The 19823-nt window shown below is 44.7% G+C and overlaps 1 protein-coding gene across 3 annotated transcripts in view; it reads left to right on the top strand.

Moving 5' to 3' along the window:
* LOC124798027 (myosin-9-like) overlaps positions 1–19823 on the top strand; it is a 242792-nt gene that overhangs the window by 205749 nt on the left and 17220 nt on the right. For all 3 annotated transcript variants that reach the window (XM_047261240.1, XM_047261239.1, XM_047261241.1), the window contains one exon: positions 19407–19466. In XM_047261240.1, the coding sequence (XP_047117196.1) occupies positions 19407–19466 (60 nt within the window). The remainder of the gene's footprint in view (positions 1–19406; positions 19467–19823) is intronic.

The raw sequence follows: 19823 nt of genomic DNA, 5'->3' as shown, positions 1-19823 counted from the left end.
TATTTTTTGTAGTGGCTATCAATGGTCCAGCTGCAGCTGTGGAATCTACGTTGTAACCTTCCCTGTATGCTGATGACTTGTGCATTTACCACCTCAACTGTGAGTGTTGCTGAATGACGACTGGTGAGTGCCACACAAAAGGCACATTCTGGAGCCTCGGCCATGGCTTCCAGTTTTCCGCCACCAAGACATGTACTTGTTACTGTCAAACTGTGCGTCCAAAATCAGAATTGTACCTTGAGGACCAAGTGGTCAGTGTGGTGGAATTTTATCATTTTTTGGGATTGGTCTTCGATGCCTAGTTGACACAGCTTGCCCATATTCACCAACTTAATCAAACGTTGTAGTCACACCTTAATAGTCGTTGCTGTCTTAGTAACACCAGCTGGGGTGCGGATCATTCTACATTTTTGCACCCATACAAAGCTCTGATGCTATAACATCTTGATTATGGGAGCTTGGTGTATGGCTCTGCCTCGCCTTCAGCTTTGCAGATGCTGGGCCTGATACAACATTGTGCAACAGGTGCCTTTCAGACCAGCCCTGTGAACAGGCTCCTCGTGGTGGCTGTGGTCCTCCATATCAGGCGCCAACAACTGCTGCTCGACTATGCAATACATATACACTGCTACCCCAAACATCCAAACTACTCAGTTAGCATACAGTGTATCTGCTCTGGCCTCATTTTCCCCACTGTCATGTCGTGTCAGGGAGCTATAACGTACACCCCCATGGTGCATACACAATCCTGGGATATGTCTTGGCCTATCCTTTGGTTTTTTGCTACCCGTTGCTGTCCATCATTGTTGCATTTTTGGTTTACAAGTGTTATGCACTGATGGCTCTATTATCAACGAAAGAACCAGCATTTGCCTACACAAATGCAAGGTGCAGTGAACTATGCTCCCTGCTGAACAGATGCAGTATATTTACTGCTGGATTGGTGCAAATGTTGGAGCCCTCAGTCACATTTGTTCTTAAACTGGTGAGATGTTCTTAATCAGCAGTGTTCAAGCTGTTGACCGGTGCTACTCTCGACTCGCATTGGTTGTGGCTATCCATGATCTCCTGAATGACCTCCATCACGCTGGATGGTCGGTCATCTTTGTATGGCCCCTGCTCATGTTGGAATACCAGTGTTGCATTACACAGCCTTCTAATTCATCAATGCAGCAAAAGTCTTTTTACTTATCTCCTTTTCACCCCCCCTCCATCCCTGTAACCTCCTGACTGCACCACAGTTTCCACCTCATCCCTGTATGCCCCCACAAGCAGCAGTTTACTGTCCCCTACCCATACCCTCCTATGCCTCCTCCTTACCCCCACCAGCCAGATTGCTGTGTGTGTGTGTGTGTGTGTGTGTGTGTGTGTGTGTGTGTGTGTGTGTGTGTGCGTGCGCGCGCGCCCTTTTCATTATATTGCCATTATGCCATCCTGGATTTTCCCTTGTTTAGTTCTTGAATCCATTTCCATGTGGGTCTTTCCTGGCAGCCAACAGGTAGCATACAAAAACTTGTAACTGGTGTCTACAAGAGCAAGCAGCACAATGCCAAACAACCCTTTGTAATTGTAAAATTCACTCCCATTAAAAATAGCCCAATCCCCAGCCAGAGAAGTGACACCCTCCTTTGAGTGTCTCACCAGTGAGAGGACCTTTGGGCGATCCCCTCCCAGGAGTCTGTTGATATGCAACTGGCTACCAGGCAGTGGCTTGAAGGAGCCACAGGTTGCTGGTCATAGGGCTTTGTGTTCTCCTGAAACTTGACAGCAAGCCCTCGTGGACATCATCTCATCCGAGGAGGAGGAGGAGGACCTCAAAGACGGCGGTGGTTCCAGTGGTCCCCGTGCTGCTTGACCCTACATGTTCAGACACCATACTCAAAGCAGAGTTCCTAGCGGCCCCTGCATCATCAGATGTCCCTACACAACGTGCTTCACAGCGAGTATGTATTGATACCCTGTCCTCGCAGTCGGTGGCAGCAGGCTACCCTAGGGCATGATCTGCCTGCTTGACCCCATCACGCCGCACAGGAGAATGACAGCATTATCCCCCATTGGACCTGTAGGGGCTTTTTCCTCCAACTGGCCGAACTATGGCTTCTCTTATATCACCCCTGCTTCCTGCATTTCCCTACAGGAAACTTGGCCCTCAGCATTCCAAACTCCTACCCTCCAAGTGTATAAGAGCTGTTATGAGAATCAAGCTGACAATGACAGTGTTAGGTGGAAACTGCTCATGTGTTTTCATTTTGTCTACAGTGATCACATGCCATCTGACAAGACTTTGGAGCCTATGGCTGTTGGAGTGATGTCATCTCTGGATTTTACTGTCTGTGATGTGCATCACTCTCCCAGTGGTGAAGAGTCTTAGACCATGTTGTCTGCACTGATTTCTAACATCCTCCCCCCGCACCTCATTTTAATGCCCACAACCGTGTGTGGTGTGGAACAACAACCACCAGCCGCAATAAAGCTATCGAAACATCGCTTGCATAGCTTGAGCTTTGTCTCTTGAATACCAGTGCTCCCACACACTTCAGAGTGCCATATGGACCTTATTTGGCCATTGATCTATCCATCTGCAGCCCTGGCCTTCTCCTCTCCATTCATTGGAAAGTACATTATTACATGTGACAGTGAGCGTTTCCCAATCATCCTATCCCTCCTCCAGTGTCACTCACCTAGGCATCCACCCAGATGGGCTCTGAGCAAGGCTGACTCGAATGCCTTTGCCTTTCCCACCACCCTTAGCATCCTGCCACATAGACCTATCGTTGAGGCTGTCCAGAACGCAACCACAGCCATTCGGTCGGTAGCGGTCCTAGTGTTCCGTTATTCCTTGTGATCCCCCCATAGGAAAACAATACCATGGTGGACTTCAGACATCGCTGTGGCCATTACAAATTATCTGTCCAGTGCCATAAGTGAAATCCATTGATGGACCATCACACTGCGTGTAAACTGCTCCATGTCCGTGTCTGCTACCTAATAAAACAATGGAAACAAGAATGATGGGAACGGTATGTTACTACCATTGAATCACATATCCATCCTCGAAATATGGGTGAAGATGTACCTGGTTTGTCCCTTAATTGTGTAATCCAGATGCTGTTGCTAAACATTTGCATTATGCTTGAGCCTGACTGTCTGAGAATGATCAGCCTGAACTTCATGTCCTCAAACAGCAGGTGGAATGAATTAAGTTCCACTATACTTCGGGACCTCACAAAGAAAGTATAATTCTTTCCAGAATCTTACTCGTAGTGCGAAACACACATTAAGCGAAACAATTTATCCCATATAAATTAATGTAAAATACAATAATGCATTCCATCCGGGAAAAGTACTAAAAGTTTTATATTATTCATGCCATTTATTCAAAGAAAATTATAAATACAGTGCTATATACTTTATTATTCACAATACATAACAATTCTTTTTTACTAGGAATCTATCCATAGTCATTTGTTTCTGATGACACTTGAACACTTGGCTAAAATGTGACACAGCATTATTGTCAAACAAATTTGTAGCGCACGTAACCACTGCTTTACTGGGGTGATGATTTTCAATGTGTGATGCATCTGATTCCCATGCTTTCAGCATTTCTGTTATTGTGCCAGAAGATTGCTGCTTTACCATTACCCCCTGCTCCTCCCACCCCCCACCCCTCCTCCTCCTCCTCCTCCTCCTCCTCCTCCTCCTCCTCTGAACTACTACTGCTCCACAACTTACTGCTGTGAAACACACTGCAACTCCATAAGCTCATGGCCACACACACAATCTCGTTGATTACAGGCTCCACAGGTACTGACTCAAATGCTTCAGAGTCACATTCAACAATGTAGTCCAGCCAAAGCTCCTTCCAAGCAGAAGTGAGACTACTCTTTGTAACCCCTTCCCAGTCCGTTTTGATCATCTTGACGCAGGCAATGATGTTGAAGTGTTATTTCAAAAACTTTCTGAGAGTGAGGTTTGTAGCTGCAGTCTAAGAGTGCTTTAGTGTAAAGATCAAAGTTAAAAATAATCTGCTGGTCCATAGGCTGGAGTAATGGAGTGGTGTCGGAAGGCAGAAATTGTATCTTGATGAGTTGAAATTCTTCAAGGAGGTGGTCTTGTAGGCCTGGAGAATGGGCAGGAGCGTTGTCCATAACAAGCAAGACATGGAGTGGCAGATTCATCTCAAGCAACTATTTTGTCACTGAAGCTTCACTGTGCCAAGCACAAAAAAAATCACATTTCACGCAAGCCTTATTGTTGGACCTCCACATCACGTTTAATCTACTCTTCCAGGCTATACACTTCTTGAAGGTTCAGGAGTTTCTGAATGGTAAACAAGTAATGGTTTTAATTTTCAAATCTCCGCTTGCATTGGCACAGACTAGCAGTGTGAGATGGTCTTTCATTGGCAAAGCATTCTCCTCAGCTGTTATAAAGATGTGCCTTGGCATTTTTTTCCAGAATAGACCCCATCTCTTCACAATTAAAAACCCGCTGCGGCAGATAAACCTTGGAATATACAAGCATCTTGAAGTTGTTGTTGAAGTTTTCTGCTGCCTTTGTGTCGGAGCTGGCTGCTTCGCTGTGCCTCACAACGCTGTGGATACCGGTTTTCTCTTAAACTTCTTGAACCACCCACGGTTTTCCTTAAACATTTCTTTGGCCACTGATGAACCTGGTGTCTTCTTAATGAGGTCGGCGAAAATCATTCTCGCCGATGTTCTTATTAATAGTGTCGCTTTGCAATTCCTTTTCACTTATCCATATAAGGAGCAACCTTTCGACATTGTCCAGAATAGGACATCATTGCAGTGGTTTTAATTCTGTTGTCATTCCCATTGAAGCATCTATCTCCTTAATCTTGTCCTCATTCTTCAGAGTAATGCAAATAGTTCATGTAGACTGATTGTATGTGCATACTAAATCAGTAGCGCTCTCACCATTTTCCCATTTTCCAGTGATTTTTTGTTTCATTTCTAAAGTAATTTTCTTTCTTTTATGGTTGTCTTCTTGCAGCTATCTTTGGGGACATATCTAGGAAGGCTATTAAAATTTGCCCACAAGAAAAACACTGTATGAACACAAGTTTAGAAAAATTTGTGATCACAAGCTGCACTAAGTGATAGCAGAAAGAACATTAAACCCAGACTGCAGTACGTACTAAAGACATTGTTCATGCGCCTCTACGAAGAATGAAAGGTGCTCATATTGTTGAACATTTCCCCTGCCGCAGCAGAGTGAGGTGGTGCTGTGGTTAGCTCACTGGATTCGAATTCAAAAGAATGACGGTTCAAACTCACGTCTATCCATCTTGATTTAGGTTTTCTGTGATTTCTCTAAATTGCTTCAGGCAAATGCTGGGATGGTTCCTTTGAGAGGACACGGCCTATTTCCTAACCCACCTTCCCTAATCCAATGGGACTAATGACCTCGCTGTTTGCTCTCCTCCCCCAGATCAACCAACCAACCCCTGCCACGCACAAACGGCCGGTGATGTCACACTAAGTCGTCGTCATCCATTATGTGTAATATCACTCATTAAGCAAGTCATTTTTTAAAATTTGTTTTGCTCTTTACGCAAATTGCACGATATGGGAGATGCTCATTAAGCGAGGTTCCTCTGTGCATCACCAAAAGCCACTTCTTGTGTGGGAATTCTTGAAGGCCAAGCACTTTGCCTTGACACAGTTCCAAGGCCAGACCGCACACACAGTCAAATGCTCAGACACCTATCATTGGACTGACAACATCATGCCCTCCCTATTTTCAACTGTATCTGGAGCATAGTGTGAGTTCACATTTCAGTGGCGAGAAAGTGTGATCGTCCCAGTAGTGAAAACAAGTAAACATAATCTTGAGGTGGACAGCTATTGCACAGTTACTCCTACTAATGTACTCTGCAAGTTGCTCAAAACATATGGTGAGCCTGCAAAGTTCTTGGTACCTTAAGTCTCAAGGTATTTTGGTTCTGTCCCAGGTCAGTTTTTGCCAAGAACATTCTACTGCTAAGAAGTTCATCTACTTGGACTGTGCTGTCTGGTCAGCTTTTGCCCAGCATCAAAACCTTATCGCTGTCTTTTTAGGGGTACAGCATCACATGGCATCAGCACATTGCCGCTACCCTCCATGTATGGTGTGTCTGGGGCCAGCATCCAATTTTTATTTGGAACTTCTTGTCACATCATACTTTCTGGGTTCAAGTTGACACTTTCCATGCTACCTTTCCACATACAAGAGAATGGGGTATTACACATCTCTGGTTTTTAGTGTACCCCTTTGTCTAGTAGCTATCAATGGTCTAGCTGCAGCTGTGGGATCTACAGTGTGACTCTCTGTGTATACTGACAATTTTTTATTTACTAGGACAGCTGTTCCTCCACTGTGGGGTGTTGTTGAACACAAACTGCAGGGTTCCATACAGAAGGTGCATCCTGAGCTCTGACCCATGGCTTCCTAATTTCAGCCACCTAGACAGGGATGATGCAGTTCCATCTCCATCTACGTACATACTCCGCAAACGACTGTATGGTGGATAGTAGAGGGTACCTTGTACCACTACTAGTCATTCCTCTCCTAGAGAGAGAGGGAGAAATGACTGTATGAAAGCTTTTAATGAGCCCAAATTTCTTGCATCTTATCTTCATTGGCCTTATGCAGAATGTACATTAGAGCTAGTAGAATTGTTCTGCAGTCATCCTGAAATTGTGGTTCTCCAAATTTGCACAGTAGTACCTTAAGGAAAGAGCATTGTCTTCCCTCCAGGGATTCCCATTTGTGTTTACAAAGCATCTCCATAATACGTGCATGATGAAGCACACTGGTAACAAATCTGGCAGACCGTCTCTGCATTGCTGAGATGACTTCCTTTAATGTGACCTGGTAGGGTTCTGAACACTCAAACAGTACTCAAGAATGAGCCTCACAGGTGTTCTTTACACTGTCTTCTTTATGAATGAGCTGCACTTTCCCAAAATTCTCCCAGTAAAACGAAATCAAGCATTCATCTTCCCTACTACCAAGCTGACCTACTCATTCTGGGTTATATCACTTTGCAGTGTTATGACTGTGTCAGGCTGCTTCCTGCTAATGCTGTATTCGAATGTTACAGGACTGTTTTTCCTACTCATCCGCATTAACTTACATTTCTGCTCATTTAGGGCTAGCTGCCATTCATCAAATCAACTAGAAATTTTCTCTAAGTCTTTTTGTGTATTCCTACAGACATTCAGCGACACCACCTTCCCATATACCACTGCATCATCAGAAAACAGACATAAATTGCTGCTCATGCAGTTCATAAAGTCATTTTGTATGTAGAGAATATGAGCCGTTCTGTCACACTTTGCTGGGGCACTCCTGTCACCATCATACTATCATCCACAACCATAACTCTACCACAGTGACAAACTGCTCATGTGATAGCATCTTGTTGCTTTATGGGACTGGTCTATGATTCCTCATTGACCTGGCTTCCCATCCTAGCCAACTGAAGCGAATGTGCTGATCACATCTTAATGCCCTTGCTTGGCTCAGTAACACCAGCTGGAGTGCAGATCGCTTTATACTTTTGTGACTTTACAAAACTCTGATTATGAGAGTCTGGCTTATGGCTTGACTTCGCCTGCAGCATTTTACATGCTAGACCCGATGCACCATGTGGGGTCCAACTTGCAATAGGTACCTTTCAGACCAGACCTGTGAACAGCCTACTCTTCTTGGTGGTTGGGATCCCTCCGGATAAGGCACCAACAGCTGCTGCTCAACTATGCTATACACATACGCTGCTCCTCTGAGCATCCAAACTATAATGTTCTCCTTCCTATTAGATATCAGTCTCCCACAATAGGAGCACAGGACTGGAGTCATGATCCCAGTTTACACACCGTGTCTCTGCTCTCGCCTCGCTTTCCTCACTCTCATCCCTTGTCATGGAGTAATCATATACACTCTCACGGTGTATACTCCATCCTCAGATTGGTCTTGACCTATCCCTTGGACCGAAAGGCTATTGATCCCACAGGTTTTTGCTACCTGTTCCTGCCCATCTTTGTTGCGTTTTTGGGTTTGCAAGTGGTATGCACTGATGACTCGATGAGCAATGAACAAACCAGCTTTGCCTACACACATGCAAGGTGCAGTGTATTTACTGCAAGATTGGTAACAAATGCTGGTATTTGGCCAAGTTGGCTTCCAAGATGGCAACTTTGAAGATGTAGGTACCTGAAACAGACCTCTGGTCAGCTCTACATAATCAGTTGTTAGAGGCCTCAGTCACGGGTTGGTGCGCTCGGGTTTCTGCAAACAAACTGCAAGCAATGAAGGGGACCACAAGCATGTGGTAGTTCTTCCCTACATGGTTTGTGCAAGGAATCCACCTTTCTATCAGCTCTACATTGGCCACACATGGCCATATCATATGACGTGAGGATCTACCCCGCTGTCAGTGTGGTGACTGTCTGACATTGGCCCACCTCCTGGAATGCCCCAAATTGGCCACCTTATGGCAAAAGCTTCAACGTCAGACATGCTGCCTCTGGTGCCAGCAGCAAACAATGCCAGAATGGCCAATATAGTTTTACCTTTTACTCCTGAAGGTGTTTTTTACCCTCTGTGAGGCATCACTGGCCACATGCCGTATTGGAGGGGTGCTCCATCACCTGTTCTGACACATGTATGTGTACGTGATAACTACGCAATTTGCAATTAAGTGCCTTACAGAGGGTTCATTGAACCATACTTAAGCTCTTTCTCTACCATTCCATGCCTGAACAGCACACTGGAAAGGCGAACGCCTAAATCTTTCTGTGGGAGCTCTTATTTCACTTATTTTATGATGGTTGACTGAAAAGTAATGCCTCCACTTTTGTAACTCTTCAACAGTTGGCAGCATTGGTAGCCTCTTCTCTACAGCTCCAGTTGGCGGGAAGGCTTAGCATGGAACAGTTATGATGTTACAGTGGAAAGTATGGAGCCCTGAGCAGACGGTCGGTCAATATGATTTAAACAACGTGCAGCCACTGAATTCTTGACAGCAGAAGGTGTCACCCCAAACAAGATTCATCAGAGAATGAAAGCAGTTTATGGTGATTGTGTTGATGTGAGTACTGTGTGTCCTCATTCTCGTGACGTGAGAGGAGTTCCTGGCAAATTTAAAGTCTGTGTGCTTTCATTTCAGGAGTCAGCATCCAGGGTACCCATAGTGCACAGATCTTCCGATAGCCAAGCAAAGCAGTAATGTGACCCACACATTCTTGTGAAATGCCGATTGTGCTTGCCATTTCACTCTGAGTGATAAGACGTTTGTCCTGAATCAATCTGTCAACATTTTGCTTGTGAAACTCTGTGGTTGCTGTTACAGGATGTTCAACTCTTTGTTTGTCACAGGTCAGGTGTTCCCACCTCAACATCTTTAAACTTGCTCACTCAATGATGCACAATACTCACATCAACGCAATCACCATGAACTGCTTTCATTTTCTGATGAATCTCCTTTGGGGCCACACCTTCTGCTGTCAAGAATTCAATGGCTGTACATTGCTTAAATCACATTGAACGACTGTCTGTGCAGGGTTCCACACTTTCCACAGTAACACCACAACCGTTCAATGCTAAGGCTTCCTGTCAACTGGAGCTATAGAGAGAGGCTACGGAACAAGACACTATCTGCCGCATACCAATGCTGCCGTCTGTTGAAGGAAGGTGGAGGCATTACTTTTCAGTCAGCCCTTGTATTATGATGAACTCCTTGTGTAGGTGGGCACCAACAAAGTATTTTCACACTCTGAGGAGAAAATTGGTGATTCAAATTTCATGAGAAGGTACAGCGGCAGCAAAAACCACCTTAGTTTTAATGACTGCCGCCCCAGTTCATGTATTATATCCATGGCACTATCTCCTTTGTTTTGTGGTAATACAAAACGAGCTGCCATTCTTTTAACTTTTATGATTTCCTCTGCCAACCCTATCTGATGATGCTGATACCATGCTGCCCAGCAGTACTCTAGAAGAGGGCAGAGACGTGTTAATTTTCTAAATATTCTGCCAACAAATTAGAGTCTTTGTTTGCTTTCCTCACAACATTACCTATGTAATCATTCCAATTTGAAATCACATTTTGGTAATCTAAGACCCTCCCCCCTGCGGGTCTGGGAGTAAGAATGGGCCCGAGGTATTCCTGCCTGTCATAAGAGGTGACTAAAAGGAGTCTCACACATTTCGACCTTTATGTGAAATTCTCTTGTAGGAAGAGCGAGCCAATTGGGGAAGGGCATCAGGTCCATTTTACATAGAGATCTTTAGCCCACTTTCTCGTCATCGCATTGCAGTCCCGCCCATTCTCCATCTCTCGGATGAGGACACCTTCCTGGGTGCGTTTTCCACCATGCACTATGCAGTGTCACTTTCTGTGCTGACAGTGACCATGGATTTCTTTGCACCACATATCCAGCACGGTAGCCAGTCTGTTGTGGCGGGGCCGCCATGTACCCTGTTGATTGTAGTCCACTGACAACACAGGGATCGCTCTGCTGATGCCTGCACCGTTAACTCCCCACGCATGCCAAGGAGTAGATGCCCGTCACCCTGGAACATTGGGACTCCCAGCAATGGCCTTTGCTGCGGCTGGGTGGAGCCCATGGGGAGGGCCCCTGGTCGGAGTGGGTGGCATCAGGGCAGATGACATGCCACGAAGCGTATTACATCATCTCTTGCTGGTGGTCTGCCGCCAGCAGTCTTTAAGCAGGCGAAGTCTAACTTTAATGCTAAGAAATATGACCCCAAGTCGTTCCCCTCCCTGGCCACACCATGGGAGGAAAGCCAGGCTAAGGATGGCAGTGAAGCTTATTCGCCCGGTACATCGTACGTACGACAGTTCAAGGGGAATCTTTCATTTCCACGAAGCCTTAGTTTTTTGTGGAGCATTTGGAAGAAAAGTTTGGGGAGGTGGAGGGCTTGTCCAAAATGCGCTCTGGGTCAGTTTTGATAAAACAGCATCCTCTGTCGAGTCATGGGCATTACTTGTTTGTGGCAAGTTGGGGTATGTTTCTGTTGCTATCAGGCCTCATAAGAGCTTAAACATGGTCCAGTGTATTATATTCCACAGGGATCTTCTTTTGCAGTCTATCGATGAGCTGTGTGCAAATTTAGAGTGGCGAGGTGTTCATTTCATCCAGCGCGTCCATTGGGGTTTGAGGGTTAACCAGGTTGCCACTGGTGCTTTCAGCTTGGTCTTCAAGGGTGACACTTTGCCCAAGAAGATCAAGGTGATGGTCTACTGCTGTGACGTCAAACCATATATCCCTTCCCCGATGCAGTGCTTCAAGTGCTGGAAGTTTGGCCATATGTCTTCCCTCTGTACTTCCAGCCCCAGCTGTCGATATTGTGGACGTCCATCACATCCCAATACTCCATGCGGCCCGCCTCCCATCTATGTCAACTGTGGAGAGCATCATTCACCTTGCTCACCAGACTGCAGGATTTTACAGAAAGAGAGGAAAAAAATGGAATATAAGACCCTGGACCGACTGAGGCTAAGAGGAGATTTGGGCGCCTACAACCTGTGGCTATGACCACCTCATACGCCGCTGCTACAAGAACAGTTCTCGCCCCATCAGTTCCTCAAATTCCTGTTGCCCAATCCCCCAAACTATCGGGGATTTCAGTCCCCACTTCTGAGCCAGAGAAGCATAAGGTTTCTTCGTCTCCTCTTGCTAGGAAGGGGTCCCTTGGGCCACTCCCTTCCCAGGTTTCTGCTAGTGGGAAGTATGACACCCGCCAGCGGCTGAAGAAGCCCAAAAGCATCTGGTCGTAGGGCTTCACACTCATCCTCAGTCCCAGAGACTAATTCAGCGAAGTCCTCCCAGCCAGGGAAACCCAAGGAACAGCGCGAGAAATCGAAAAAGAAGACCCCTAAGAACAAGGAACTTGTGGTGGCATCCACACCACCACTACCTAAAAGTTCTGGGTATGAGGATGGGGTGGAGATTCTGGTGACTGCTGAGGACCTAGATCTTGCCGGACCCTCAGACACAACAGATATAGACTGCTGAGGCAAAAAGTCGGTGGCAGCAGGTGACCCTGTGGCGCAAAATGCCTCATTGAATGTTCCATGCCTTCCCAGTCTCACGATGATGTCATCCTCCAGTGGAATTGCTGTTTGTCCACTGCCTGGCTGAGCTATGGCAACTGTTAAGCTTTGTCCCTGCTTTCTGCATTGCCCTTCAGGAAACCTGGTTCGCCCGGCAATGCGAACCCCTGCCCTCTGCGGCTGTAAGGGATATTGCAGGAACCTTAGCGACTATAGTCAAGTGTCAGATGGAGTTTGTGTTTATGTCCTAAACTCAGTCTGTAGTGAAACTGTGCCCCTTCAAACCCCTCTTGAAGCTGCAGCGGTCAGAATATGGATGACACAGGAAATAACTATCTGCAATGTATAGCTTCCTCCAGATGGTGCAGTACCCGTGAATGTATTAGCTTCACTGATTGATCAACTCCCTACACCTTTCCTACTTTTGGGTTGTATAACACCCATAACCCCTTGTAGGGTGAAATCATGCTTACTGGCCGAGGCAGAGATGTCGAAACTTTACTGTCTTAGTTCGAACTCTGCCGCTTTAATGGGACCACCACACATTTCCTGTCACTGCCCCAGCATCGGGCCCATGGACGCCTGCCCAGATGGGCTTTAAACAAGGCAGACTGGGAAACTTTCACATCTGATGCCACCGCTGACTCTGCTCCACATTGTAACATTGATGTGATGGTTGAACAGGCGACTACCACAATCGCTTCTGCGGCAGAAAATGCGATCCCTCGCTCGTTAGGGTGCCCCAAGCCTGCCTTGACTACGAGAGTTTGATTTATGATTTGGTGGTGCCCTCAGCGTTGCATGTACTCGACCCAGTGCACCACTGTGGCGTTTGCCTAGCGACAGGAGCTTTTAGGACGAGTCTGGTGGCCAGTGTCCTTGTGGAGGCCAGAGTCTCTCCACTGAAGATCTGACGTGCACAGCTGCTCGCCAGTTACATTGCACACATTTGTTATTCTCCTGAGCATCTGAGTTACCATCTCCTCTTTTCCACCTGTGGCAGTTCATCACCCGCTTCGGTGGCCCAGGTCAGGGCTAACGATTGCGGTTCGCTTGCGATCCATTCTGTCTGAACTGGAGTCCTTCCCTTTACCACCACCCATCCAGGTCCGTCTGCATACACTTCCGTGGTGTACACCTAGGCTGCAGATTCGTCTGGACCTTTCGCATGACCCTAAGGACTCAGTTACTCACGTCACTTCCTCTCTCTTCTTGACATGTTCCAGGGCTCTGAAATGATTTACACTGACGGCTCGATGGCTGATGGTATTGTTGGCTTCGCCTACGTCCACAGAAGCCATTTTGAACAGCATTCCTTGCCCAAAGGCTACAGTGTATTCACTTCACAGCTGGTGGCCATCTCTCGTGCACTTCAGTATATCCGTTCATTACCTGGGGAATTGTTTCTTCTGTGTACTGACTCCTTGAGCAGTCTACAAGCTGTCGACCAGTGCTACCCTCGCCATCCTTCGGTAGCGTCCATCCAGGAGTCCATCTATGCCCTGGACCAGTCAAGTCGTTCAATGGTGTTTGTGTGGCCCCAAGACATGTCGGTCGGCGTGTCTCAGGCAACGAACTTGCCAACAGGCTGGCCAAACAGGCTACACGGAAACTGTTTCTGGAGATTGGCTTCTCTGAACCTGACCTGCGTTCTGACTTGCGCCGTAGGGTTATTCGGCTTTGGGAGACGGAATGGTATAACAGTACACACGACAAACTGTGTGTCATTAAGGAGATTACAAATGTGTGGATGTCTTCCTTGCGGGTCTCTCGCAGGGTATCAGTTGTCCTCTGCCAGTTCCTCATTGGCGACGCCCAGTTACCTCCTGCACCGTGAAGATCTGCCCGAGTTGGTGTGGCGCCCAATTGATAGTGGCCCATATTCTGGTGCACTGTTCCGCTTTGACTGCCCAGCAACAAAATCGTGGGTTACCGGACTCATTGCCACTAATTTTATCTGACAACACTTCATCAGCTGATTTAGTTTTATGTTTTATTCGTGAGGGTGGATTTTATCATTTGATCTTAAGTTTTAGCGCATGTCCTTTGTCCCTCTGTGTCCTCCACCCTAGTGCTTCTAGGGTGGAGGTTTTAATGTGTTGCAGAGTGGCTGGCTTCTCTTTTTTTATTCTCATCGTTAGCCAGCCATGGTAATCTGCCTTGTTGTTTTTAATCTCTTCATCCTGTTTCTTGCGTTTCTGTGGTTTTCTTGTCTCCTTTTGTCGATTTATATGTTTGTTGCAATTCATCGTGCTTGTGATTTTTCCTTTCATTCCGTTTTGAGTCATCAGTCTTGTTTGTTTTATTCTCACACTTGTGGCATTGTTTTATTCGGAACAAGGGACTGATGACCTCGTAGTTTGGTCACTTGCCCCCTCTTTTAATCCAACCAACCAATCTAAGAGGACTGCTCAGATTGTCTCATAAATTGGTTATGTATTTTAGGAACAACAAAGGGCCTATAACACTTCCTTGGGCAGTGCCAGAGATTACTTCTGTTTTACTAAAGGACTTTCAGTTATTACAAACTGCAATCTTTCTGACAGAAAATCACAAATCCAGTCACACAACTGTGATGACACTCTATAGGCACACAATTTAATGAGAAGTAGCTTGTGAGAAACAGTACCAAAAGCATTATGTAAATATAAAAATATGGAATCAAGTTGATGACACCTGTTGGTGGCACTCGTTACTTTGTGAGAATAAAGAGGTAGTTGTGTTTCACAAGAACAGTATTTTCTGGATCAGAACTATCTGCCAATAAATAGTTTTCTTGAAGGTGATTCATAATGTTAGAGCACAGTATATGTTCCAAAATCGTACTGCAAATTGACGTTAGTGATCTGGCCTGTAATTCAACAGATCAACTTCGATATCCCTTCTTGGGTATTGGTGTGACTTTTGCAGCGTTCCAGTCTTTGGGTACAGATCTTTCTATGAGTGGGTGAATGGATGTCTATGATTGCTAAGTATGCAGCTATTGTATCAGCATACTCTGAAAGGAACCTGGCTGGTATACAATCTGGACTGGAAGACTTTCCTTTCTTAGGAGTCTTAAGCTGCTTTTCTACACTGTGGATATCTGCTTCTAAGTTATTAATGTTGGCAATTGTTCTTGATTCTAATTCTGAAGTATTTACTTCATTGTCTTTTGTGAAGGTATTTCAGAACACTGTATTTAGTAACTTACTTTAGTGGTGCTGTCATCAATAACATCACCTATGTTATCATGCAGTGAAGTATTGTTTGCATCTTACCATGGGTGTACTTTACATGCAACCAGAATCTCCTTGGGTTTTCTACCAGATTTCAAGACAGAGTTTCACTGTGGAAACCATTTAAAGCGTCTCATACTGAAGTTTGTGCTAAATGTAGAGCTTCTGTAAAACTTTGACAATTTTGGGGATTTTGTGTTCTTTTAAATTTGGCTATACTTTTTTGTTGCTTCTGCAATAGTGTTCTGATCTGTTTTGTGTACCACATGGGATCAGTACCATCTCTTATTAATTTATTTGGTATATATCTTTCAAGTGCTGTTGATACTATTTCTTTCCTCTGCGGTGTCAAAGGCTAGAACAGACGTGCGCCCTTCCTTGCCTGTTGTAAGAGGAGTCTCTCAGGGATTGGTTCTGAGCATAACACTGTTTGCTTACCATAAATGCAGTGTGCCCCACAGTCTCTGTTATTGTACATGGATGACTTTTATATGTGCTATTCCTCTGCATTACAGCACACCACTGAGTGCCAGCTTCAGGGGACTGGCTGGAGAGTCCACGACTGGTCTCTGAACCATGGGTATAATTTTCCCCTGCAAAATCATAAGTGAGACATATTTATCAACTCGGGACTGTGCACCCACACCCATAAATTTATCTCAGTGACCAGTTGCTTAAAGCTGTTCACACTTTCCAATTCTTAGGTATTTTATTTGACAGCAAGCTAATTTGGCTGCCACTTGTCTGCCAGCTCAAGGCAACTCGGTGAAGAAGCTGAATGCTCTTCGTTTCCTTAGTCACTCCTCGTGGGGTGCAGACCACACTGTTCTGTGATTTTATAAAGTGGTAATTTTATCCTGCTTGAATTACCGATGTGTTGCCTATGGGTTCGCAGCACCGTTCCTACTTAGCCTGTTGGACCCTGTTCACCACACTGTTGTGCGGTTGACTATGGGGGCCCTCCGTACGAGCTCTGTTGATGGCCTCCCAGAAGCTGGTGTCACACTGCTGCATGTTGGATGACAGCAGGTTCTGGCAAGTTACACAGTCACAGTCTGTCAGGTGCCTACCCACGCTTGTCACTCAACTCTGTTCCACAACCAGCAGTTCAGGCTGTTCGCTCATCTCCCAAAACTGAGAAGACCAGCTGGGATGCAACTTGATATTCTACTGACGGACCTCTAATAGGCTCCATAAGCGTGTGTTCCTAGAGCTCCCTCCCAACATCCCCCGTGGGCTGTGCCATATCCTGTGATAAGAATGGACCTCTTTTGTGGCCCCAAGAAGGATGACGATCCTACCCTTCTCCAACACTTTTTTCTTTCAATCTTCCAAGATTATTCTAATTCAGTATGCATCTACAAAGATAGATCAAAAGTCAGCAACAATGTTGGCTTTTACACTTCTAAGGGAACATGAGAAGCACTGTGTCAAGTGCCTGCAGTTTATACATGCAGAATTGTTGCCATCTCTCAGGCTTTGAGGTACGCCAAATACCAGGCAGTGACGAACTTTCTGATCTGTAGTGAGTCCATGAGTTGCTTAAAAGGTATAGCCCTGTGCTATTCCAAAAATACTTTGGTCACAAACATCCAGGACCTTCTTGCTGACCACTACAGCCCAGGAAAAGATGGTGACCATTATCTGGACACCAACCCATGTAGTCACTCCAGGAAATGAACTTGCCGACCGTCTAGCTAAAGATGCAAGTACAGGAGATCTACTTGACATCGGGATACTGGACCCAGAATTAAGATTACAACTTCGGCACAACATTCTAAAGCTCTGGGAATTGGAATGACTGGCTTTACAACCCAAAACAAGTTGACAGCAATTAAGGGTCCACTAAGGTGTAGCATACATCTTTCCAGGCCTCTCGGAATGATGCCACTGTGTTGCGCCAACTGTGCACTGGCCACTGCGCCAACTGTGCACTGGCCACACAGGACTCACCCATGACTTCCTTCTGTGTCGGGAGGATCTCCCTCACTGCAACTGCAGTAGTCTACTGATGATACCGCATGTTCTTGTTGAGCGTGCCCTGATGGCCGATCTGCGGCACGCTCTCGGGTTTCTATCTTAGGTGCTTGTGGATGACATGACAGCCATTACCAAAGTGTTGCATTCCCTGAGGGAGAGCTGATTTTACTCTAACCTATAATACTCTTCCACTTCCAGTGTTAAGGGTGGTTGTGGGGGTGAGAGGCCTCCCCCTGTGGTGGGTAACCACCGAGCCTTCCCCTCTCACTTTATTGTGCTTTTAACACCCATTGTGCAAGGTGCTGCATGGTTTATCTCTTTTCTTTTACCTATTGTCGTGCTCTTTTAAACGCTTTGATTTGCTCATATAGTTTGAGCAGCCTAGTCTCCATTGTTCTCACCTTTTTACCTTTTGACATGTCTCTCATGATAAGGAGTGACAGATTGACCCTGTTGTTTATTCCCTTAAACACATAATCATCAACAACACTATTTCTTTGAATTTAAACCACATGTAGTGTATGCTTACATAATCAAATTGGAAGGAGTAGAGACTGTCTCTTAAGAAGGTGCATGAGCAAATTTTTATCTGCATTTTAAATGAATGTATTTTGCATTTGTTTTTGATCGTTTTCTATATTGCAGTATTCAGTCTAGTTACAACCACATTGTGGTCACTAATTCCTGTATCTGTCAAGATGCTCCTTGTTTGGTCAGGATTATTTGTTGCTAAGAGGTCAGGTATGTTTTCGCAACCATTTTCACTTAAAGAGTGGGGTCCTGAACTAGTTGTTCAGAATAATTTTTTGAGAAGGCATTCAGTACAATTGCAGACAACATTTTGTGCCTACCACAGACTTAAAAACACACATTTTGCCAAAATATCGAGGGTTGATTGAAATGACATTAAAGTTTTCTTTGGATTGTTCAGCAAGTGAAACAGGGAGTCCATGGCTGCACTTTCCAGCATTTTTATTCTTGTTCTTTTACATCTGTTGTTGGTTTACTGACTTGTTGTTTTTTTTGTTGTTCTCTTTCCTGAGATTTTATTAACTTGTCTGCATTTCTAGTTTTCTTGTAATAATGCAGGAAACACTGTTCAGATGCAGAGGATGTTTCTCCCATTGCATAACATGTTCTGGTGGCCTGCAGCTGCTTTCTTAATCTTCTTACTCCTCTCTCACTTCTACTTTTGCATCTACCTCATAGTTTTATTGTTTCTCCTAGTGCAAGATCTTGTCCCCACACACACACACACACACACACACACACACACACCTTTTTTAAAAACTAGACAGCAACACAGAAAATCATGGAGTGTCGTGTTATCCTTGCTGTGAATAAGATAATTTGTTTATAGATCACTTTAAAAAATTATTTGGTGTCTTTAGGCAGTAAGGGAATGCCTTTGCCAATTAACTTGTTTTGTGTTTTTTTTATATATGTTAATAGATGACCCTCAGATTTATTAAATAAAATATGGAGGTACTCAAAGTTGATTAGTTTTCTACAGTCTTGTACACAAGAATCTTTTTTATCTGGACTGTGTCAGACCATATATAATATCTCTTTTCTCACTGAACCAAAATGATAGTGCTTCATCCATTGTATCATTTCTTGCTTTCGTCATTGTTTCACAGTTCTGCAAACTATCTTAGGTCATCATTGTGAAGCAGAAGTCTGACAGTTTATGTTTGTACACCATATTCTGCAGCTGTGTGTTTCAGCAAATCCTCCGTCTGTTCTGTTCGGTGTTGCCAACTTTTTGTCCATCTAAACAACCACTTTCCTTCACTTTGAAGCCATTTCACTTGGGCACACTCAAATATGGGTACAAAAGAAGAATACTAGTATAGCTTCTTAAATCTGTAAGGAACAAATCCAACAGGTCATATTAACGGTAATTGGAAGCATGTGAGCAGTGATCTTCATGCAGTTCCGATATATAACAACTGTGCATATATACCATACAATAGCCGATGTACATCACACAGTATCATGTTTTTAAAACAAATCCAGATAAAATGGAAGTTTGAAATAGTGAGGGTTGGGTAAATGATGTTCTTGTGTATCTTTCAATTTTCTGTGCAATATTGTTTTAATGTGTGTTGACTGTGTTTCAGATTACATACAATAAACCTGGCCCTCCTACGCCTGGGAAGAAAGGGAGACTTTCTCTACAGGTGAGCTAGCATTCTTATTTGGATTGCATATAGATACTTCCAGGATGAGTGAATTGAGATTTTTTTAACATTTTACAACAGTGGCAGAATAGTTGACAGCTCTCACTGAAGTATCTAAAAATGTAGCCGTACTGTTAGTGTTTACTATACTTGTATAGTAACATTACTTTAGATCATAAGCAACATTTGAATCACAGATTTGTTGTGTGTCTTCATTTAATAAACATGCTCAGGTGGTCCACTTGTACTATTATACTATACAAAAATTATGTACCATCTCCAATAGGATCACTTTTAGTTGCCTGTTGAAGTATTTAAACCAATATTAGGGTTTTCCTGTAAATATTTGTACAAAGT

The sequence above is a fragment of the Schistocerca piceifrons genome, chromosome 5 (assembly GCF_021461385.2).
Source record: "Schistocerca piceifrons isolate TAMUIC-IGC-003096 chromosome 5, iqSchPice1.1, whole genome shotgun sequence".
Classification (NCBI taxonomy): Eukaryota; Metazoa; Arthropoda; class Insecta; order Orthoptera; family Acrididae; genus Schistocerca; species Schistocerca piceifrons.
This window is presented reverse-complemented; position numbering and strand designations above follow the sequence as displayed.